We start from the raw sequence: 24,376 nt of genomic DNA on the forward strand, positions 1-24,376 counted from the left end.
TCGATCAGCCCCACGACACCTTCTGCCGGGGCTACGCTGGCGCTCGGTAAGCAGATCGACACCGCGGCGGGGACCGAGCAGCGGGACGGCCCCCTCCGGGGGCTCCCGCCGCGGGGGAGCGGCGCCCGCCCAGTCCGGAGCCGCGGGGGCTCCGCCGCGGTGCCGCCCGCCCCGTGTCCCCACCACGGCCCCCGGGGAGGGGCCGGGCGGGCGCCGCTCCCGCCCCGCAGAGCCCCAGAGGCGGGGGAGGCGCGGCGGGGCTGCGCCATCCGCGACACTCACCGCGTCCCGCCGGGATGGAGATGCTGCTCCCACGCGCGGCGGCCCCGACGAGCTTCGCCGACGACGTGCTGAGGGTATTCGGGGCCAACCACAGCCTGTCGGCCGCGCAGCTCTCGGCGCTGCTGCACCAGCTGGGCGCCGCGCCCGCCCTGGGCTCCGCGCTGCCGCTCCACCACCTGCACCACAACCAGGTACCGCGGGGGCTGCGCCGGGCGCCGCGTTCGCTCCGCGGCGGCGGCGGCGGCGGCGAGGGCCCGGCTGGGAACGCACGTCCAGGAACGAGGGCGCCAAGCCGGCTCGGCAGCTCCGTAGTGTCTTAAATCTCGCTTGCCGTCGTGTTTCCTCGTGTTGAAGCCGGGAAAGAGGGAGGAAGGGAGGGAGCAAATGTCTTATGAGGCGCTGGGTCCGGGATTCGGGCAGAGGTACCGGCCCGCTGGTGAGAGCAGCTTGCGGCAGGGGAGAAGCTGCCGTCCATCAGTGAACTGCTGCTTCCTGACGCTAGTTCTCCCTCCTCGTTGTTCAGCTCTTGAAGTGGCACTTTTCCTGGTTAAATAGCATCTGGACAACAGCAAAAAGTATTTGATAATCGGCTAGTTTTTCCCTCCGACAGCTGAATAAGCAAATCTTTAGGACTTGTTCAAAATACAATTGTCATGAGACAGCACAAACTCAATTATACAGACAGGTCTAGTTGTGTACGGAAACTTTTTAAGAAATTTTCACATCTTTCATCTAAGTTGAGTGCAAAGTGTACACGCATTGATTTACCTACCAAAAGCTTTTTTAAACTGATGTTTAATTTACTGTCATTGGAATATTACTTTTCGTGAAAATATTTTTCTCTGTTTAGTGTCTCCATTCAAAACTCAGATACTTTTAAAGTGTGTGTAATTTCACATATCTTAGTGTCCTAGACTAAGTTTGTTTCCTTGAAGGAGAATTTTGAGGCCGGTGGAGATTTCCATGTGCTCAGAAATCAGGGACACAAAGTCACAAAAATGAAAGGAAAGCAGGAATGACTGTTTGGTCTGTTTGATTCCACTTCATAAGAAAGAGGAATGGCTCTAGGACCTTGAGAATTGTTTTTTAACATTTGGAGTAGTAGCTCCTTTTCTTGTTCTGTGAAGGAGACAAATCTTGGATAACCTCCCTTTGTCTTAGAAAGGTTTCAGTGGGAATTAACACCACTGAAATCAATGTAGTATTCAGTATAAGCATAGCAATATTTGCAGGACTCACTGCTTTCAAATCTCACAAATTGAACACTGTTCCAACACAGCGTGTTAAAAACATAAACATTCCCAGCCACACATGCTAAATACAAGTTTTCAGTGTTCAATATGGCTATGAAAAGGAGCTTTCTTTAAAAGGGCATAGAAATGGGCAGATTCTTCAGTCCTTCAGGTTTTCCCTCTCCAAAAGCATGTAGCTCTTGTACACAGGCTTTGGCACAAGGTATAGAGGAAAAAAAAAGTAATGCTCTTTCTTATTAGTAAAGATGCATATTCCTAATAAGTAATATGAAGTTTAACAGAAACAAATTTTTTTTACAGGCCTGTTCTATTTGTGTCCATGTTGAATAATATGTAGGTACCATACTGAAATGTGTATACTTTTTTTGCTGAATTACCTGTATTCTTTCTTAAAATTGACCTTACAGCTGCTCCATCAGCTTGTACCACTAAAGCAAGTGCTTTTTTCCTCCTGACCTTTGATCCCTCATGGATGTTAGGTATGTCCATGACTTTGGGCAGGTGGTGCATGCAAATGCATACTCATAACAAGTAAATCCTATGTGATTATTTTTAAACACTGTGAGTCTTTGTGCTTACAGTTTGATAATTTTGAGTGTCTACTGGTTATGACAGAAGCTGTGAAGTGACCTAATCTAAAGTTGGGTGGTGGAAGATATCAGAGACCTAAGCTCTACTGATTCTCTACAGAGGAAAGTGAATACCTCTGGAGAATGATTCAGGTCTTTCTCAAGTAGGTTGAACCCATTCAGGCTGCGTAAATATCTGCTGTAGGAAGACACAAGGTTTATCTTAGACTTTAAGTTCATAACTTCTGTGTCCAGAGCTAATGGGATGACTTCTAGGCCTTTCTTTGAATCAAGATAACACACCCCTGCTCTTGAGAGTCCCTCAGCCAAACCTGAAGGAATTTTTAGTGTAGAGCTGATCTGTAAGGGACGGGTGAGAACAACACCTGGCAGGAAGGAACAGTTTTATCCCAATATTAGTTTTTAGTTTTAATGTTTCATTCATAACAATTTAGGTAAGCATATTAATCTCATGAGAAGATCCACAAGAAGCTGATCCATTTTCTTTTTCAGATTTTTCATTTTTCAGATTGAAAGTCTGGATGTGTAAGCCAGAAGAAGATGGATGCTTGTTTTTCTTTGATACTAGGTTGACTTGAAAAGATAAGGAGAATAGAAAAATGATTTCATTTGTTGATGATGGTGTTTGAGCATATACTGATGTAGACATTTATGGTAACCTGTGAAGATGTTGATTTTTTCTTTTTTAGGAGGAAAAAAGGCACACTTTTTTAGTACTCTTGGAATTTTGCATTTAACTCTCTCATTTAACTTCCTATACTTTTGGTCTCTTCTTTTCTTTCATCACGAACTTTCATAGTTCTTTTTATTGTGTGTTTATATTTTCTTTGCTCTTCAATTTTTCTGTTATCATCTTTTCTTAATAGGTAAGATCAGGCTTCTTGTCAAAGAAATAAGTAGTAACTGAGTAACTGAGCAAACTCAAATACTAGTCACTGCTGCTATTTCACATTTTCCTGTGGAATTCCCACACATTTGAGACCTACTTACAGGTGTAAAATTAGCAGTTGCAGTCTAATAGATGATGGCTTGGTTATGCACTCTGTATTTTACATTATTAGCAAGATGTAAAAGCATGAAAGCATACTTAATCTTCTGTCATTGGATTCATTGTAGTATGGTAGCCATATATGTATGCCAAAGGATTAAATGACATGCTCAAAATTTTTGGTCAAAAATGCATAGAAGGTAAATGGTCATTGGAATAAAAGTTTGCTAACATCACCTTTATTTTGTGCTTTGATGTAGTCAGTAGGTGCTAAAATCATGCTCCTGTTTCCTTCTTTGACATTCCTAAATATATATTTATGCCAGTCCAGATGTTATAGCTGAATACTGTGTTTTAATGTGATGCATCTTAATTTTTAAACAAAACATTTGGACAAAATGAAATTAAAATTTTTATTAATATTCATGATCAGTTATAATTAATTTTCATCCCAGGATGAGTCAAAATCGAGTAACTTTAGTATTTCAGATTGACTAGAACCAGGCTAGTATCTGCTTTGATTTTTTTTTTTTTGGTAGTGTTCCACTAGTTAAAACTCATGTTTTTTGAAAGAATGGAGAGAGAGTGTGACAGGCTCTTGATCCAACACCATGATCTGATGTTGCCTGATCAGTGAGGTTAAATAGGCTTAGTTGTTCTACCCTCTAAGTGTCTTATTTCTACAGTATGTTCAACAAATGTCAGCACTCAAGGATAGTTTTCAGCTGCCAGCATGACCAGCTGCCTTGAACATGGGGTGTGTGTGAAATCCCTAAAGCACACAAGTGCATTTGAGCAGCTTCATCTGGTTTGACTCCTTCTCATGGAGTGTTGCTTATTGAAGGAAGGATCATCTCGTAGCATCCAGTTTTTAGCTGTGTGACAAAAGGTTGTCACCATGTCAGCATTAGATGATTTAATTTATTACTAGTAAGTTGAGGAAGACATAGTTGTATGTCTCTATTTTGCCTTATCCAGGGTCAGACTAAGTTAAAAAAAAAAAAAAGTTGGTCAGATAGGCATTCACTGCATTCTTTCTTTGCTATTGCTACTGTGGAACCCATTGCTCAGCCCAGGGCTGGGCTGGTATTTAATCTAGCAACATCTAGAAACTGCAGTCCAGGATGCTGTTGGGTGTTTAAGTATTTCTTATGTGGAATGCTACAGATAAAACAGGCAGAGCAACGAGAAGAACACAGGGACTGATGCATTTAAAAGACAGCTGTTACCGTCATATTTTTTAATTTTTCCAGTTAGAGGAATCCCAAATTGGTCAGTCATTTTTGGGAGAGCCTTAGCAGGATAAAAGTAAGCATGTTTTTGAATAACCTAGTTGATGGTTTAATTTTTTCCAAGTCGGAATATTTTGTAATTGTGTAAATTCTACTGATATAAGTCCTCCCCAATTTTGCTGAAAGTATTTTTAAAAACATTTTCTTGAAAGTTCAGCACAATCTTGTTATATCTTTTTTTGCAATTGTTTACTAAACACTGGGTGACAGTAATATTACAGCCAGTCCCCTCACCTAATCACTGTAATAAGTCTTACTGAATAGTAGGGGATAGACATAACAGTAGACTTGGTGAGTCAGGACATCGTTTTCAGTCCCCTGTTCTATGAGGCTAAATTTTCTTTCTGCTGAGATCATCTGTCAGTCTTACAAAATAAATACTGCATGTTTTTACAGCAGTGTGCCTGTGTTAATGTATTTATTTATCCTCCAAATGCAGAGTTCTGCAGTGTGCAAACATGCATTGCTCCAGTTCAAGAATTCTAATAGATTCAGTCTTTTAATTAATCCTTTAATTGTGCTAGGGAACACATGCAAGCTTGCTTTTTAGCTCTTAGACGTATGTAGGAGTTTACTGAGAGTATGAGGTGACTTATGACAATGAATCATTTATAAGAATCATTATCCTCTAGGTTTGTCCCTGATCGAAATAATAATAGTAATTAAATAAAATGCTGTTTCTCAATTTCACATGTAAGAGCTCTTGTCCAATGGTATTTCTCACTTACGTGTTTGTATGTAGGCAAAGTTACAAGTCTCAAGTTTACTAATTCATGCTGTGTCTGACTTATTTTCTCTCCATAATATGTTTTCTTACCTACAACATTGTTTGGATTTTTGTGAACTAATGTTAATACCAATGTACTGGTGTTTTAAAGTACTAATAATTCATTCTGTATTTCCAGGAATGAGATAGTTAAAGGTGATTTCTCTTCGAGATAGTTATGTTATAAATTCTTAGCTCTTAGTGGCTTGTTTTTTAAGGGCTTTTCACCACAGGTTCCAGGAATGGCTCTATGAGCCAGTAATAAGCACCATACAGGAACTATTCCTGTAGACCTCAAGTATTCTCCCTTTGTTTCACTGTAGGCATATTAGCCATGTATTTTGAATTATTCCATAATGCAGCGTTAACAGGAAAATGATATGGCACATAACCAGTTTAGAGAGCTCCAGAGTTTTTTGTATTGGTCTGTAAAAGACTGCATCTTAAGTGATGATTTCTTTATGCATTACTTCCACTGAGATTAAATGGAACAACATGATTTAAAGTAAAAATCTTCTGTTATCAAGCTGTGTTTATTTTATATGTGTTACTTCTTTGACATTAGCATTGACGTTGAAAGATGAAATTATATGTACTTCACTTCTCTATATTTGAGTCTTCAGGGTCTCATGGCCTTAACAAAGTTTACACTTATGTTTAAGTTCAAGCATGTATTTGAGTGCTTTGCTAGGCTGGGTCATTAAAGAGGAAGGATAGAAATATCCTGGATGTAATTTAGCTGAAGTCGCTTGAATTGGCCTGCATGTTCTTTTCCTCCAAGCTTAATCAGAAAGAGCCACTTTCAAGTGATGTGCACATGTTTTCACCTTTTGGACAGTATTACAAAATTATTTATTAACGGAAATGGAAGTTGAAGTGAATAACTTGCAGTTGCTTCAGCTTGTCTCTAGAAGGAAATCGCTTCATAAATAATATTGTTGAATTATTGGAGAAGTGCTATGGAATCTGAAAGGTAGCAAAACTGAAAAGAGCAGCAAGGGAACATGTGTTTTTATTTTGCCAAGACTTCTGATGCTCTACTTTTGCAACTGAGATTTGCTACAGGGAGAGTTATGCTGTAATTGATGTCTCCTATAGAAGGAAAATATTTGACTTTTTTTGGTCCCAAGACTTAACCTTGGTGTGTGTTTGTTGTGCAGCAATGTCAAATCACTTTTGCTGACATTCAAAAAGAGAGCACTTTTTCCTTATTATTGTAGGAAATAAAGAATGTGAATTAACAGAAAGTGTTAGGCGAAAGACTTCAACAGGTTGGAACATTTCATATAAAAACACTCAATTTTTCTGTAGATGTATATTTTACAATATTTCTTGGTCTATATTTTATCTTTTTGGTTGAAAGTGACCAGCACAGGAACCAGCCCTGCCCTGGCCTGGTTTAGCACTGCCAAGTGCGTTTATTGTTGACCCATCAGACACTGTTATATCCCAAGCTGAAGGCAAAGTGAAGATCCAAAGTAGGAGTGTATCTCATTGGAGTACAGGAAAGCTCTACAAAACAATGTTTGCTCTTAAGGGTTATTGCTGTAAGATGAATGAAAAACGTTGAGCGCTGGTAAGCTTTAGACCATTTTTAAGCAGTTAATTGGGGGAAATAAATAAGAAGTGTTGTTGTAACACAGAAGTGGTCACTTGTATGAATAAACTGTCACTGAATTACTAGTCATTTTCTCACATACTCTGTCATTGAGGTTTTGAATGTATTTATTCTGCTCTTAAAAGTAATTATTTTGTAATTACATACTATTTTATTTACTTTGAAGCTATTTTTCCAAATATATTTTAGGATTTAACTGTCCTGGTTCATAGGGCACAAGATTTGCAAATGTCTCTTTCAAATATGTTGTATTGATTTCTGGTTTATCTCACTTAAAATACTTTGAATCATTTCTGCCTCACATTAAGCAATCACAGTGCTTTCATGCTCAGCGTACAAACACTGCATAGACTTCCTTGAAAACGCACTACATTATTTTCATGTAATTCTTGGATTTCTCAATGTATGAATTTTTGGGTTTTCATTAATGTATTAAGTTGGCAAAAATCCCTTTTTGTTTCAGTGCTTGACTAGTGAAGAAATTTTTTCTTTGCATGGGATACCAAACAACAGTCTCATATCAAATTCCAGCTTCTCTACAATATGTCCCGCTGTTTTGCAACAGCTAATTTTTCACCCATGTGATCATCAGGAAAACTTTGAGGATACATCTAAACCACATTCTTTACAAGGTTAGTTAATATTAATTAATATTAATACTGTGACTGGAGTGGGGTTTTCTTAGGGGAATAGTAAGCATTTATCTATAGATAACAGGAGTGTCTTGTTTAAGAGGATATGGTTGTAAAGTGGAAAAACAATATGTTGTTTCGGGTTAGCAGACCATCTAAACAAACACAAGGAGTCTCGCTAACAGCTGGTTAATAGGAGAGAAGATGGGAGTACAGAAGGGAAGTTTGTGCAGGTGATTTGCAATGGGAAATCACCTAACAGGGATTTGCATGTATCAGGGCAATACAAGGTTTACTTAGGGGGCTGCATTTGAGCGGAGATATTTGCAGGTGGGAGTCATGACATCAGGGGAGCCAGCGATTGTTTTTGTGAGGAAAAATATTCCTTCCAAATTCTGACTCCTGCTTTCATGTATCTTCTGTGATGACCCCTCCACGCGGAATATCATCACATGGCTAGGTAGCCTTAGTCTTCCTTCCTCCTATTCTTCTTACTATTATTTCCGTATTTATTGTGCACATAAGTGTATGGTGCAGTAAAAAACAAAGGACAGGGAAGATATTCAGCTGGTTAATGAAGTAACTTGTTTCACTGATAAGGATCAAATATAGAATGACCCACTGATTTGACTCAGTATCACAAATAAATTTACTACTCCAAGGGAGTCATCTGAATTAAACTTAAAAGTTAGGATTTTGGATGAGTTGGTGCCTAATGCCAGCATTTATGAGAAGAGATAGAAAAGTGTTTTTTCATAACTTTTGAAATACTAGCATTAATAACATTCTGATTAATATAGGTGATCATATTTATTAAGAATTAGAGGTAATTCCTAAAGCTTAGCTGTGTCATTGAAAGATTAGAATCCTACTTGAGTAATCACTGAAATCATATCACCAATTTACTATGACTGTTCTAGATTGCTTGTATCATATGAAGACACATATTGCCAAGAAGTCCATAATATCTGCACCAGAGAGTAGGATCTGTCTTTCTCTTTTTTTTTCTTTTGTTGGGGGGAACTGTTTAAGTAGGTTGTACATGGAATCCTTGACCTACAGTTAACCTCCTAAGATATCTAGACCACCCTTCTTGTTTTTCTTTTATCCCTCAGGCTCAGAAGCAATGTCCAGTAGCCAGATAAGCAAGGCAGCTTTCTCCCTGCCTCTCCCTTGGCTGCAGTGCAAGAAATCTGCAAGGCCCATGTAGAGTATTTTAAACCACAAGGGTATGAGGCTGTGACACATAGTGGTACCTATTTTGAACAGAAATTCACAGGAAGGCCCAGTGCCAAATGCAGCTGTTGATTTATGCACACCCCCACCTCATCACAAAATGAATGTGTATTGCAACAGCACTGGCATCAGGTGATTTCAGTTACTGCCCATGAAGCAAAATCTTCTGTGCATGTTTATATCTGTGCTCCTGTGAATTTTCTCCCCAGGGACTCCCATTCACTTAACAATATACTGTCTTCTGAAATACTAATGGACAAGACGCACAGAAGAAACCGGTACAATGAGCTTTACAGAACAACTATTTGAAATAAAAATTAAGTGCTGACAAAGCAGAGTAGAAGTTGGAAGGCAACACATATCACGTGTTTCTTCTTGGGATTTGTATAACTCATATCTAACCTAGCTGGCCTTAGGGGCACACTCAAGTCCTTCCCTAACTTGCTTCTCTGAAAGATAATAGGGAGACCTGTATGAAATGCTGGAAGTTCCCAGTGGCATTCCTTCTGTCCAAGGTGAACATTTTCTGTGCTCTTTGCTTGACTTCTTTAGAAAGGTATTCATGCACTTTTTTCCTCTTCATCCTAGGCCAAGGCTAAGGAAGAGCCTGAGCCTGCTTGTTCTTATAAAGAGCAATGCTGAGCAATGGTGTTCTAAGGAGGCCATCTACTTGCACTTCTGCAATTCTATTTTTTTGATTTCTTGAGTCTTTGGGTATCTTGGCTGTCTCTTTATTGGGTCTACAGTTCTAGAGACAGAAAGAATAATAGTAGTTGGCTAAAGCTGACTGCACCACCAGTCCCAGGGGAAGAGAGAGTATGTGTTCAGAGTACCCTGCTCTGGCATCTCAGATTTCTGAGGTGTGTGGACTCATGAAAAACTTAGTGTGGATGGAGTCCTAGTGAATAAAATAATTTTTAAGACAGCAGTGCATACTTCATTGTGAAATACAATCTGTAATGCAGGAACTTTGGCAACATTGGTTATCTTGGAATTTTGTCACTTTTTTATTTTCTTAACTCGATTTAAAATGTACATTTTTGCATAGAATATGTGTAGATGTCCATACACTGAACTGAAAGAGACTCATGCTTCTGTAGTAATCCCAAACTGTAAACAGTGGTTTGTGACTCCTGATGACATTGCAGACCCATTTGTTTATTATAAATTTGATTTCAGAAAGATATTTGCAAGCTTAATTGTCATTTATTTTAATGGAAATTAAACTCCTGTGTAGCTTAGTGAATCTACCCACATCTAGTTGTGTTTTTTTCCTGCTCTCTGTGTATCTCCCTCAAAACTGGCAAGTTAATGTTCTAATTGGCAGTGATACACTCTCTTTGAATACTTTAAATGTTTCTAATGATTCTGTTCTCGACATAATATGTCATTATATATAAAAATTGTGACACTCTGCAAAAAAATAGAGCCATCCTGGTAGCAGGTGAGTAATCTAGTTTGTTGTGTCCAGTTGTGTTCCAGAAAAGTAAGGCTGCAGATCTGATCTGTTAGTTTCTGCCATGCAACTTTTTTACATACACACAAGCTTATAATGATGCAGCGTTCTGGATTATACCAAATTGTTCTCATCTAGGCAACGTGGTGTTGGCTCTGATTATTATTTGTGGTTAATTTTACAGACAAACCCTCTGTCTGTGTGGGTAACTTTGTGGTTCTGTGGCATCACTTGAGGCACCGTTGTAGACCTCTTCAGAGCAACTTTTAAAGCTTTTCTCTGTACTCACAGTGACTTGAAATGTCACTGGGAAAAACAGTAATCATGCATAAAGGCATGACTTTGTGATGCTTATGAGCAACAACAGCAACCACACCACACCTCTCCATCCTATAATTCAGACTCCAGAATTATTATGGTATGGATTTGTGCAAGTCCTTGTGTCTGAACATGAAAAATCTGAGACTATGCTTATGCTGAAGGAAACAAAGTTATGGTGAACTCTGGTGCCTCTGCTGCTTCTTAGAAAAAGTTTTCCCCATTGTGTACCTAAATTGTACGTCCTTCTTTTTGAACCTAGAACCTCTTTTTCAATGCACTTTCATTTCTCTGTTATAATTGTCTCAACTATGAGCTGTCTGTCACCCACCTGTTTGATAAGTGGTGATGGGCAGCGTTTTCAGCCAGCAGAACTTCTTTGAATAAGAGAAGGAGGGAGGAGTGTTAGGGACTGAGATACCACTTCAGGGTGATTTAAAGGAGTCATCCATTATCAGGAAGGATTTTTGTATCTAGTACAGCCAAGACAGTAGCCTTCTTGTCTTGGAGTTCCTTAGAAGTAAATGGCAATTTACTTGGCATTAAATGGCAATTGACTCTAGGACTAGTGACAAGTTTTGTCTTATTTCTATGCTATAGCTACTTCAGTTTTTAGCCTAAGCCTTAATTTTTACTCTTTATTGGCTGTACAGAGACCTGATTTATATTAGCAGCATATAGGCTAGCCCGTATATATATACTTATACTAGCACAGTTTCCATTTTTAATATGGTAGTCCCAGACAGTGCTTTCAGGTATTTCCTTTCTGCAGGTGTGCGTCTTAACTTAAGAATTACATATTTGTGAATTTTAATTTCAATCAAGGAACCACTCTTTTTACTAATTCCATTTTTACAATTTAGCAATTAGAGAAATCACAAGCAGATTGAAGTGGGTGTTATACTAAAATATTTTGTATTTCTCCTTGTTTATCCACAGTTTGGGGATTTGGGTTCCTGGCTGTGACTATCATTAACTTGGCATCGCTTCTGGGATTGATTTTAACTCCTCTCTTAAAGAAGTCGTATTTCCCCAAGGTTTTAACTTACTTTGTGGGTTTGGCCATTGGTACTCTCTTTTCTAATGCAATTTTCCAGCTCATTCCAGAGGTAAGCAAGGGGAATCATTATTTAGTTTGCATACTAGTTTCTAAAGTATATTAATTTTAGAAGCATGCTGCTGTGGGGTTCTGTGTGTGGGTTGTAGTCTCCAAAGAGTTTTGTGTGGGTTTCAGTGCCATTAGCTATGATCCCTTTCTGGGATGAGTCAGAGCCATCAAGATCTCTGTCTTATTGTTCATTGGGGAACAATGTTCATGGGCTATTCTGCCTTTAGACAGAAAGAGAAATGCATTGGATAAAATTGTAGTGAACTTTATTGGGCTACACTGTTAACATTTAATCCAAGTTTAAAAAATTTAAAGGATCAGGATTTTTCACAATTTCAGCTCATGGAAACTGGTGGTGGGTATAGAGACAGTTTTTATAATAAAGGGGTATCTGTGTGGTGTGGCATTTGTTTGTTTTTCTGGAAATGTATTAAGATTACAGACTAATTTGCATTGCTTTTTTCTTCACTGTTAGGCGTTTGGGTTTGACCCGAAAGTAGATAACTATGTTGAGAAGGCAGTTGCTGTGTTTGGTGGATTCTATATTCTCTTTTTTGTGGAAAGGATTCTTAAAGTGATATTAAAGATCTATCACCAGGTAATGAAACCTGTCACTAACTGAACAAGCCTTGCCTTAAAGTACCTGTCATATTTTATGAGATACTTGCTAGTTAAATAAAATGAGTGGGTTTTTTTCTATTTTATCTGAGGAATTCAGCCCTACCGTGTGTTCTGATATAACTGTTTAAAATCTATATGAATAGGGGAAGCAACCTCACTTTTTTGAAGGAGTTACAAGCAGCACTGGGAATAGAATCCAGATGTGAGTGTGATCTGCTCTCACTGGAAGATGTTTCAGTTGCTCTCAACAGCCAAGTTGTTGCCATGATAGCAAAACACATCAGAAAAGGATGGAAATACCTAACAGCTGGAGAGAATGGAGTCTGCCCATGGAGTCTCCCCTTTGGGCAGGAGAAATCCATGTGACATTTATACCTTCTTAGTCACCTGCAAAGTGTAACCATGCTGATAGGACCTGAATCTTTCCTTCAGTGACTTCAGCTCTGTGTTTCCCCATGCTGTAGTACACAGACCTGCTTTAGTGAACACTGCAGTTATCTCTTACTGCCCATCACTCTGCTTTCTACCCATATGTCAGAGTACTTGTTTGCTGTGTACTCACGTCAGTGGGGCTGATTTTGTCTCAGAGAAGGGGACCTCAAAATTTTGGTCCTCTCTGCTCATTACTTGTGAAAGAAAACTGTCCTACTCTTACCTCTCTTAAGGTTCCTCCTCCCAAAGTATTGCTGGTACTGAAAATTATGATGATCAACTGCCCCTCGTTGGTAATAGCTAAAAATAGAAAACCCAAATTTGTTACTCTTCATTTTTGTAAACAATTGACAAAGGCTAATAAGATCTATTTGACAAGCAACCATGAATAACTAGCAAATGTCGGTCACTTGTGGTTAGGAATTTGGCTTGGGAGGTTCTACATAAAGGTGTAAAAGTTAAAAATCCCACATGTATTCTGATTAGCTAAAAGTAAGAGATAAGTTAGGAACTTAGATACTTTTGGTGTTCATTGAAAAATTGAAATGTTTACTGCTGCTCATTTCAACAATCACTTGGTGTTGAAAACAAGGCAGCAAGAGTATGATGCACCCACCTTTTCATTTTTGTCTCTATTTTCTTATGTTTGCTATTTTGCTTTTGGTTTAATTAGCTCCTACTTATTTATTTGTCACCTAGACTGGCCATAATTACTTTGAAAATGGTGAAGAGAGTCATTCTCAGGATAAAACTAACCCACCCAAACCACTGTCATCCAGTAATGGGGGGGCGTGTTACGCAAATTCAGCCGTCATAGAGAGCAATGGAAATCTTGGCTTTGACAGCATCAGTGTGGTCTCAGCACAGGTATGAAAATTGTGTCTATTTTTTATTGTATTCCTGCCAATTATATAAGCATATCTGAGGGGAGAGTTAATATGAATTTTTATTACTTTTGTAAATTTTTGTAAACTTAGAGCTTATAATTTGCTTGAGGTCTATGAAAAAAAATAATGAGGTTTTGGGGCAAGCTTACAAAAGCTGAATGATGCATTCAATTTGTAGCCAGCAAAAAGGGCTATTTTATATCAGTATTTGAATGCATAGGACACAGAGATGTATTTAATCAGATAATTTGGTTAATATTGATTTTGTTTTGTTGTTTTGCTTTAAGAGGGATAGTGTATTTTAGTGTTGTGTGATCTCTGTGGTGTTCCTGATTATGTAAAGCTGTTACGTGTGAGGACCCGATTCCTTTGAATAATACAGTAACTTAATACAAAAAATTAATACAGTAACTTTCATGCAGTATATTGTGAACACTGCTTGTCATAATTCAGTATGTTTGGATACTATGAGAATTATGGATGTCATGTATTGATACAGAAGCCATTCCTCCTGGTTTAAGTGTTACTATCTTTCAGATTTTTTTCTCTGTATTTCTTTGTGTTTATTTTCATACTGCAAATACAACTTCCTTCTGTCTGAGAAGAAAATGGAAGTAGGAAGAGAAAGTTTTGTGCCTCTTTAGTCTTTTCCCCTGTGCAGGGAGGAGCAGTACTGTCTCTTACTTATAAAAAATTAAAAACACATTAAAAAAAATCTGGAATGTCCAAGGCAAACTTTTTTCATAGTAGAGATTTCTGGTTTGCCACCCATGTTCTTTACCCAGTAAGTTGGTTGTGGGGAGCAGAGAGGAGCAAGCAGGAGAGCAAGCCAGAGGCATGCCCTAACAGCCAGGAGAAAATATGAGAGTTCTGCATTGACCCTGCAGGCTCACAGGGCATTTGATGCACACAGTTTAAAGCAACAAAATTATACTTGTCCTTACTGTAGAAATGTCATGAAGTGTGGTGGATACTGGATGTTTCAAAAACTAGGAGAAATATACTTAAAATCATATGGGCACCAAGAGGGAATTAGTATTATGAGTGTCCCTAAGCTGTATTTTGTAGATTTATGAAACAAACAGAAGAACACTCTGCTCTCTGCAGAGACAGTCAGCTCTAGTGTTATGGGTATTGTTTTTCTGTCCTGTACCAGAAGTTACATCTGGACCTATTCCACTGTTACCTTTTGGCTAGCCATCTGCTTATGCATAACTTAAACATAACAAAATCATATCACATATTAGAATATTAAAATGCAACTATATAGGATTTATTTCTAACAAATAGTTTAGATGAGACGCTTGTGACCATGAAACATTGTAGGTCACCCCAAGATCCTTTGTGGAATATACATCTCCTTTTACATGCAGTCTTAAGAACTTAAAATTTCACACAGGTCTTCTCTTCTACTTATTGTTCTTATAAAAATTCATGCCCTTCAATCTTTCTTTCTCTCCATTTCTGCAAATCCAGGAAGAGAATATGTTGTATTAAATCATCTTGAAAGTAACAGGGTAAAATTCACTCTGGAGACAAGGCTGGCTGTAAGGAAATTTTGGTGTCACATAACCCACAGCTGAATGTGAGCCCAGGTGTCCAAGAAGGCCAATGCCATCCTGGTCTGTATCAGAAACAGCATAGCCAGCAGGACTAGGGAAATTATTATTCCCCTGTACTCACCACTGTTGAGGCCGCTCCTCTAATCTTCTGTTCAGTTTTGGGTCCCTCACTACAAGAAAGACATTGAGATGCTGGAGAGTGCCCAGAGAAAGGCAACAGAGCTGGTGAAGGGTCTGAAGCACAAGTCCTATGAGGAATGGCTGAGGGAGGTGGGGGTGTTTAGCCTGGAGTAAAAGAGGCTCGGGAGGACCTTCTCACTCTTTACAACTACCTGAAAGGAGATTGTAGCAAGGTGTGAGTGAGTTTCTTGTCCCCAGTGACAAGTGACAAGACAAGGGGAAACAGCCTCAAGTTGTGTCAGGAGAGGTTTAGATTGGATATTAGGAGAAAGTTCTTAACAGGAAGGATTGTCAGGCATTGAAACAGGCTTTCCTATGGAAGTGGTTGAGCAACCATCTCTAGAGGTATTTAAAAGATGCATAGATGCGGTGCTTAGGGACATGAATTAGTGGTGGACTTGTTAGTGTTAGGTTAGTGGTTGGACTCAATCTTAGTGGTCCAACTTAACTATTCTATGATATTGTAGGTAGCAACAAAAAAGCCATCATTACTCTTGTCCTCCTCCAGTGAGGTTCAAAGGGGCCAGGTAGTCTTTGGAGTCATTAGGGGGCAGGGGAGGGCCAGTGTGGCTGAGGTGTTTTGGTGCAGTTTGGTAATGACATGAGGGTAGGTTTGCATTCAACTTTATAGGCATATAGTATTTAAGAAAGAAATAAAGAAGAAACCCTTTGGCATAAGCCAACACATACCTAAGAGAATTTTAATGTGTTCTCATAATCTACTGCTTATTAAATAGGCCAAACACAGCATCGTCAGAAATCATCATGATGTCTTTAAGGAGGGAATTTGAAGCCAGACTGTGCTGAGATGTGGTAACTGTTTTCAGCTGTGGGGATCCAGCTATATTCTCTCCTTTAATGCCAGAACAAATTGACTGCCAGAGTAAATGTTTAATTAGTCACTTACTTTCTGTTTTCACTTGAAGCAGTAATTGCAACCTTGGAAACCTCCTTTGTGTTCTACCCAAAGTTTGTATCTACTATGCATTGAAATATGGCTTGACAACAGTAACTTTGAAGAAAAATTTTTTCAGAGATGAGTTGCTGAAATGTCTATTCTTGAGTGTTAGAGTTGTATAACAAAACTTTACAGTGGCCTTTATTTATTCCCCAGAGTCAGTGTCAGGATTCCTTCTTGGTCCTGTGGGCATTTCTAGAGAATACGAAAGGACATGTCTGGTTCCTGTCTGAGGGAATCAGAGATGCATTAGAAATAGCAATAGTAATCTCAGATATCATGGGATAAAATAAGAGAGGCTCTGTATAATTTTTTAATTTTGGGAACAGAGAAGAGATCATTACTTTTAAAAAACCCTCTGTGTCTAGAAGAGGAAAAATACCAAGGACATCTTTGGTTTTCCATAAACTGTAGATTTACAAATAATACAGAACTGCATTAATAATTAATAAAAATTAGACCTGATAGTCCAGCTGGGTATTACAGAGTTCCTTAGCTGTCATATCTTCTGTGATGTCTGCTAAACTACCATGAAAAAGTAGGAATAGTCCAGCAGAAACAGACATTGTTCATTTTTTGCCTTGAAATCCTATATATTTGTAGGGTAATTTTGTCAGTTGTCTGCCTTATCTTTAACATGAAGAACAGGTATTACTCATTCATCTTCTTCTATTGGACACACGATCTAGTAAAGTTCAGAATATAAATCCAGACAAGCAATTTCATTGTACTTTATATGATTTAGAGAAGTTGTCAAGACATTATCTACAATAGATTACATGCAAGAATTATGATATTTCAGAATGACACAGTAAATGGCAGATAGCCATATATGTATTGCAGAAGCCTCTCAGAAACTGTTTTCTAGTTTTTAAATTACAGTTATTTCTGCATTTTGAAAGATCTGATTAAGAAGGTAATTTTTAGAAGTAAATCAAAACTGGTATTTTAAATTAATTCCAATTACTTAAAAAAAGTACATAGATAAAAGAACCCAAACCTCAGCACTTTTCTAGAGTCAGTTCCATTCTTGATAGACTCAACACTGATTCTTAATAGTATCTTCTTACTCAATGTTCATTTTTTTATTAGATGCATAGAAAGTTCAGCATGTATATTTGTAAATTATTTATTTCACTAAAAAGCCCTTCAGATCAGATTTTTGTATTTGTCGTACATATACACCGCTTTGGGCTGTCATTGGAATTCTCAGCTGTGCCAGAAAATGGGTCCTTTACCTAGTTCTGTGGCCAAGCCAGTTGTACCATTACAGCCCTCAGAAAGCCATATGCACACACATGGTTCCCACAAAAAACCAACTGTGCTTTGGCATATAAACAAGTGTGTACAAGTGACGTTTTTGCTCACCTGTATTATTTGCTCACTGTTTTCATTGTTCTTTCAGGAAGTTTCATCCTAATAAACTTTTTTTTCATAAAACCATTTATTTTATAGAAGTGCTTGGCATTTGATGTGAGAATTTTTTGATAATTGAAAGTTTTTACAGAACAAAACCATCACCTCTTTCTCATGTATAATAGAAGTTGCTAACATGTCTTTTCAAAATACAATTTCCTGAGATTAATATTGCTGCTTTATCTGAAAATACTTGTTGTATTTTCAGAGTTAATTGTTCAAACAAAAATCTGTGCATTGTCTCAAACTCCCTTTCCTCAGTGAAACTAGAAACACATGCAAGAAAGATGTGTTTTTGGCACAAATTAAGATGATATACAAAACAGCGCCTCCACCAGTTCATAGGCAGCTTGAAGGATGGTCACCAGGGAACAGAAAATAACATAAGAGAGCATATCTTCAGCTCAGAGAGCTGCATGAATTGATGGAATTGGTCTATTACTCACTCATAATTGGTCCTATCTCAAGCAGAAACAGTACAGGTACAAATAAACCACCTCAAAAACGTGATTGGCATTGCTTGTGTTGGATGAAATGTTGAGAGGAAAACTTTCAAAAAGTAAAGGCAAGCCTGTAGTACAAGTCTAAAACTACATGTTTGAGTCATCAGGGAAACTCCCAATTTTTTAATACCATTGTTCATTTTTTGCATCATGAAAGTATAATTTCAGAACTTCCTATGGACTGAATAGGAGCTGTAAGTGTGCTTTGTGGTAGTTTTGGCACTACTCAAGCAAGGCTTTATTATCTATGAGTTCCAGACAGTGCAACAAGCATCTGACTTGGAAATTCCCGACCTGAACTTTTGTGCTGTCCCAAGACAGCTCCTAATACAAGAATGTAGTCAGATAAGAGTCTGGTGAACAAATCATGAGACAGTCCTTATTGCTCTGTCATTAGAGATTTTGTAAGAATTTATTAATCATTGTATTTCCTTGTAGTTCAAAATTCAGTTGCCTGGTAGTATTTGCATATGGCAAAACTAAAATAATTTGCAATGTTGTTTTTAATAACAAAAGAAAATTTCCTGGAATACTCTGTGGCCTTCTCATAAAGGACAAAGAGGTGTTCCTCTACATGCCTCTACCACAAGAGACTGAGATGTGTATGGATGAGGGGAGAGCAGTGGATACTGTCTGCCTTAACTTTAGCAACCTTTTTGACACTGTCTCTTACAACATCCTCATAGGCAAACTAAGGAAGTGTGGACTGGATAAGCACACAGTGAGGTGGACTGAGAACTGGCTGAATGGCAGATCCCAGTGGGTCGGAATCAGTGGCACGGGGTCTAGTTGGAGGGCTGTCACTACTGATGTCCCCCAGGTTTCAATATCAGGCCCAGTACTGTTTAACCTATTCATCAGTGACTTGGGTGAAGGAGAATATGCCTTCTCAGCAAGTTTGCTGATGATACAAAGCTGGGAGGAGTGGCTGATACCTCAGAGTGCTGTGCAGCCCTTCAGAAGAACCTCGACATGTTGGAGAGATGGGCAAAGAAGAACCTTCTGAAATTCAACAAAGACAATTGCAGGGTCCTGCACTTGGGGCAGAATAACCCCCTGCACCAGCACAGGCTTGGGGCTGACCTGCTGGAAAGCAGCTCTACAGAGAAGGACCTGGGGGTCCTGGTGGACAACAAGCTGTCCATGAGCCACCACTGTGACTCTGTAGCAAGAAGGCCAATGGTATCCTGGACTGCATTAGGAAGAGCATTGCCAGCAGGTTGATGGAGGTGATTCTAACCTGCTACTCAGCCCCAGTGAGGCCGCATCTGGAGTGCTGTGTCCAGTTCTGGGCTCCTCAGTACAAGAGAGACATGGAGCTCCTGGAGTGAGTTCAGTGGAGGGTGACAAGGATGATTAGGGGAGTGGAGCATCTCGCTTACGAGGAAAGGCTGAGGGAGCTGGGTCTGTTCAGCCTCGAGAAGAGACAACTGAGGGCACCTTGTCAATGTATGCAAGTATCTGAAGGGAGGGTGTCAAGAGGAAGGATCCAGGCTCTTCTCAGTGCTGTCAAGCAATAGAAGAAGAGGCAATGGGCAGAAACTGATGCACAGGAAGTTTCATCTGAATATGAGGAAGAACTTCTTTACTGTGTGGGTGACCGTGCGCTGGAACAGATTGCCCAGAGAGGGTGTGGAGTCTTCCTCACTGGGGATATTCAAGAACTGTCTGGACACAATCCTGTTTGATGTGCTCTAGGATGACCCTGCTTGAGCAGGGAGGTTGGACCAGATGACCCACTGTGGTCCTTCCAAACTGATCTGTTCTGTGATTCTGCGATAAGTATCTCTATAGGCACACAGATGTATGTATTGCTGCTTATGTATTCCAGTAAGTGAGTACTCATTAATGCCTTATAAGCAAATATTTTTTTTTAGTGGGGGAAATACTACAATGCTTGCATATATCCTGTAAATACTCTATGTGTGTACAGAAATTTAACAGAATGGATCACCAGAAATTTTTAGGGGGCTTAGTTTGTACTCACAGCTAAAATGGCAGTTCCTTTTATCTGCTTCAAGTTTTTCATTATTTTGTGGCACCACATGTATAAATTACTTCCACTTTGGGAGGAATTAGTGAGATCCCTGGAGTGTATGTGCATTGCAGTTTTATATTAGCCTGTTGATTTCATACTCTGAGCCTTTAACTTGCACAGTCAGAATTATCCATTACTGTTTTTATTAAACATTCACTTTGTAGAAACTAATTTGAATAGCTAGATTTGACTATCATTGCCCAAAATTAGAAATAAAGTTTATGGAATATCTTAATGTGTCTATATTCACGTGTACCTGGCTGTTATGCAGCAGGTGTGTCTCTGAGAGCATGATGTACTGGCAGTTGTGTTTTAAATACAGATGCTGTCAGTCAATGTGATCAGATCCTTCTGACTGTACATGCTTAATAGTGGTGGCTGAGGAGGCTGTGAGGAGCCTTGAGACACTCTTTACCTGACAGGGACTCCGGAGAGACATTCAGACCACTATGGCCTGAACTGCTCTCTCAGCTGAAGGGCATTCAGATGAAGCTTTGTAGTCAGAAGGGTGATTGGGCCCTGCATGTTAACTTGTTGAAAAGGAAAACATTTGGTGCTGCTACCTGTGCCTTTTGCTTCTTGGACCAAGCAATTTGATCTCTGTATGCAGCAGTGCTTTAGTTTATACTTGTCATTCATTTAAAGATAGGAGCATGATTTATTGGCTTCTTTATTCAGTGTTTCATGTAATTGCTTTATTGTGTTGTTTTTTTTCCCAGGAAGAAGCCACCCAAAGCAGCTTATGCAAGTGTCTTAATGGGCGTCCACTGTCAAAGATTGGGACCATTGCTTGGATGGTAACACTGAGTGATGCTGTACATAATTTCATAGATGGTTTGGCTATTGGTGCTTCTTTCACTCTGTCTCTGCTTCAAGGGCTTAGTACCTCCATAGCCATCCTGTGTGAAGAGTTTCCTCATGAATTAGGTAAGGAACTTCATATTGTTTACTGTGGAAATCACTGTTGTGGGAGGTCGTGCATAGATTGAAAGAAAGTTTAGACAAATTAATCGAAAAAATATTCATCAAGAAGTTCCCAAGCATCAAAATACACATCTGGCACAGGAAGTTCCCTAGTGCAGGTGGGTGGAAGCTGTGACTGTATATTGGAAAGGTTTTAATTATCCTGTTCATATATATATTGCATACATTGTTGTATTAATTAATTTTAAAAACAAAAATCATTGTAAGTAGGTGTGTGTTCCCATGCTCTTAGCTCAATCTTGCATCACCTATTTATTTAGAATATATCAGTTTCCTTAGTATTGAAGGGAAATCCTCATCATGTACTTGAATGAAGAAAAACAGCAGGGAGTTATACTAATCATGTATTTTCTTCAGAGTTCCTTTGAAATCAGAAAATAACCACAATATCACTTTCTGAAAATGGTTTTCTCTTTTTTTTATTCTTTTAGGGGATTTTGTCATCTTGCTTAATGCAGGAATGAGTACTCGACAGGCTCTGTTTTTCAATTTTCTGTCTGCATGTTCTTGTTACATTGGATTGGCTTTTGGTATATTAGTAGGCAACAACTTTGCTCCTAACATCATCTTTGCAGTAGCTGGTGGAATGTTCCTGTACATCTCTCTGGCAGATATGGTGAGTTATAATTTCATTTTCAGTTATTTTTTTATCTGCAAGAAAACAAAGATTTCACTAAGTCTTTCCAGTAGAATTGAGTACTTTCTTGCTCTCATGCCAGTGTCATCTAATTATTATTACTATTATTAGATGTTAAATCAGCAATTATACCCTTAGTGGGCGTGCACAAATAGTTATGTTTGTTCATGAAACATGGAACTCTTTCACTTCACAAATATGGCTATCACACTATTGCTGAAAAGGAGTTTTTCATGAACGGTTTCATCAAAGAGTAAAAAGTGTATAAATATGTTGTTTCAGTATTTTAAAGTATCAGAGTATTTCAGCTTATCTTTAAAAGGTTCATTTTTCTATTTAAACCATATTGTGAAAGAAAAGCAGAAAAAGAAAGGTAAACAAAATGAAGTTAAGTATTAAGGTTTTAGTTGAATGAAAGGTGTTTTGTAAGCACCGTGATAATTTTCGGGTTGTTTAGCTGAAAAACCTGATTTAAATTCTGTTCTGGTTGAAATTAAACAGTGACAGCCCCAGTTTCAAGGTTCAGACTGAAAAACTTGCTGAGCTCTATGCAAAATAGTCTGTCTATCATTTAGTTTTCAAAGTATGCTAGAAGATATAAGCGAAAGAAATTGTGCTAAGATCCAAATAGGATTTAGACATTGGGAAATAAAATCTAGATTCACAGGCAGCTAGCAATATTCCATAATTTCCTCTTATAATGATGTTTTGTCTCAAAATGAAAGAGGTCTTTCAAGAGTTTTAAGTTTTATTATGTTTAATTCAGTGTTGTAAGAACAGATGCAGCAGGTGCAAAGGTGTTTACACCTGCCACAAGAGAATCCATTTGAGTGTAGAAGTGGAAGAGTGAGGCCTGAATCTGAAAAGATTTAAGTCCCCAGTTTGTTCCTATGTGTGTTCAAGAGCTGTCATGTAGTTACAGTGACTATTCCATTAAATGCTATTATAGTTTAGGAAAGAGCATAGAATTTAAGTAATATCCTAGAATTAAAGAAACAATATAAGTAGTTTATTTTATAAGTTTGCAGTACCTTGATTGCTAATGCTTTTCATTTAGTTTCACTCTTATATAATGAATAGTAATGTACTGAACTACGATGTGTAAAATTCATGGCATAGATTTAGAGTGGCTCAAATTTGTTATGAATCCATCAAAGTAGGTAACATTCTTTTATTTTTATCTGTTGTTCTGTTCTCTCTGTTCCTCTCTGTCTCTCTCCCTGTCCCCCCTTCTCCCCAGTCTCTCTCTCTTTTTATAGGTTTTTGGATTGTATCAGTTACCTATCTGAATTTTTCTTCCCCCTGAAAAGTCTGAAATAGGGTATTCAAGTGCTCTGTACAGAGATCAGGCCTTCTGCTTTCTGTTATGATTTTCACACACTTCTGGTTTGCTTGTCCAGAAGCAGGTAGGATTAACTGGAATGTCATTCCTTACTCATTCTCTTTTTGCTGTGCCTTTTCCTTCCAGTATTGGCATATCCCACCTCTGCCAATAGGATCACTGTGAGGTGAGGCTGTGGGCAGGTGAGAATGTGTACACTGAGGTGTGTGCACAGATGAGCCTTGTTGTATGGCATGAAGTTAATCTGGTTTGTTGCCATTGCCTCTTGTGCAAGAGTATTACGGAGCTCTGGAACGATTTCTGGGAAGGTTTGGCCACTTCCCGCTAGCCTTAACCTGTTCTTCAAGAATTGTGTTACCTTCAATGGCTCTTTTTGTGTTGTGAGATCAAAGAAAGATACAATTTCTGAGTCACCTAGCCTGGAGGTTTCCAAACTAAGACTGAAATAAACTGTCTTCATTGCGTTCTGGTTAGACAACTCCCAGCAGAACAGGAGAAGAGAAAGTTTATTTGAGTACGTTTATCAAAATCTACTGTAGTTGATTTTATCAGCAGCAAACACACACCCTGAATCATCCCATGCAGGGAACTTCCTGCCTGTGCTCTTCTGCCATCACCTCAGAGGAAGTACATTTGTTTCTGCAGTCAGCAGCACAGCAGGCATCCTTTGCTATTATGTTACCATTAAGATGCATATTACGGAGTGAAGACTCCCTTCATTGCTCTGTAATGTAATATTGCATGTGTTAGCACCACTTTCACACCAGTCTTCTTTCTTCTTGCTTGACCTCACAAGCCCACCAGACTTTCTACACGTACTTTCTTATTTCTGAGGAATTGTCTCTGTTTTCATCTTCACTTCTTTTGCCTTTACATAAAGCAAAAGAAATCCTAATCTTCCACGTCCTGAAGAAGGATTTCTCTGTTTATGCTAGTGAAGGAACGCAACATTTAGTAATACAAGGGCAGCTGCTCCTAGCAACATATGAACCAACAATTAGAACCTAGGAGACTGCTGGAATCACAAAGGGAAAATTTGCATGAGAGACAACCAGGTGAAATCTCAATAGAGAGGAGCAAGGCACCATTTCATTTCACCATCCTTGGTGGAGCAGTTTTTCAGGGTAATTAGGCTGACCTGTTCCTGTGACTGCCTTCATGCTCTGTTAGTTCTAATACACAGTCCAAAGTAGCAATATTGTTCAGTTCTTAATGCCTTAAATAAAGCACGCCACCACGAGATGGCAATACTTACCTAAAAATATCCTTTTTTTCCA

At 38.8% G+C, this 24,376-nt stretch overlaps 1 protein-coding gene across 3 annotated transcripts in view; it reads left to right on the top strand.

The window, feature by feature from the left end:
- Positions 1 to 259: 259 nt before the first annotated feature.
- The window catches only part of SLC39A8 (solute carrier family 39 member 8), a 30,052-nt gene continuing 5,935 nt past the window's right edge, over positions 260 to 24,376 (top strand). The window contains exons 1-8 of one of the 3 annotated variants that reach the window (XR_003533244.1): positions 260 to 473; positions 7,253 to 7,421; positions 11,371 to 11,540; positions 12,015 to 12,137; positions 13,292 to 13,459; positions 20,856 to 21,063; positions 21,552 to 21,736; positions 22,998 to 23,163. Coding sequence is in view for 2 of the 3 variants with exons in the window: in XM_027677136.1 (XP_027532937.1) it covers positions 297 to 473; positions 7,253 to 7,421; positions 11,371 to 11,540; positions 12,015 to 12,137; positions 13,292 to 13,459; positions 20,856 to 21,063; positions 21,552 to 21,736 (1,200 nt within the window). In the remaining variant the exon portion in view is untranslated. Of the gene's footprint in view, positions 474 to 2,761; positions 2,780 to 7,252; positions 7,422 to 11,370; positions 11,541 to 12,014; positions 12,138 to 13,291; positions 13,460 to 20,855; positions 21,064 to 21,551; positions 21,737 to 22,997; positions 23,164 to 24,376 lie in introns of those variants that run through there. The other 2 variants (XM_027677136.1, XM_027677137.1) reach the window with 2 other exon arrangements.

This window comes from Neopelma chrysocephalum, unplaced genomic scaffold (genome assembly GCF_003984885.1).
Source record: "Neopelma chrysocephalum unplaced genomic scaffold, ASM398488v2 Primary Assembly neopelma1_42b, whole genome shotgun sequence".
Lineage (NCBI taxonomy): Eukaryota > Metazoa > Chordata > Aves > Passeriformes > Pipridae > Neopelma > Neopelma chrysocephalum.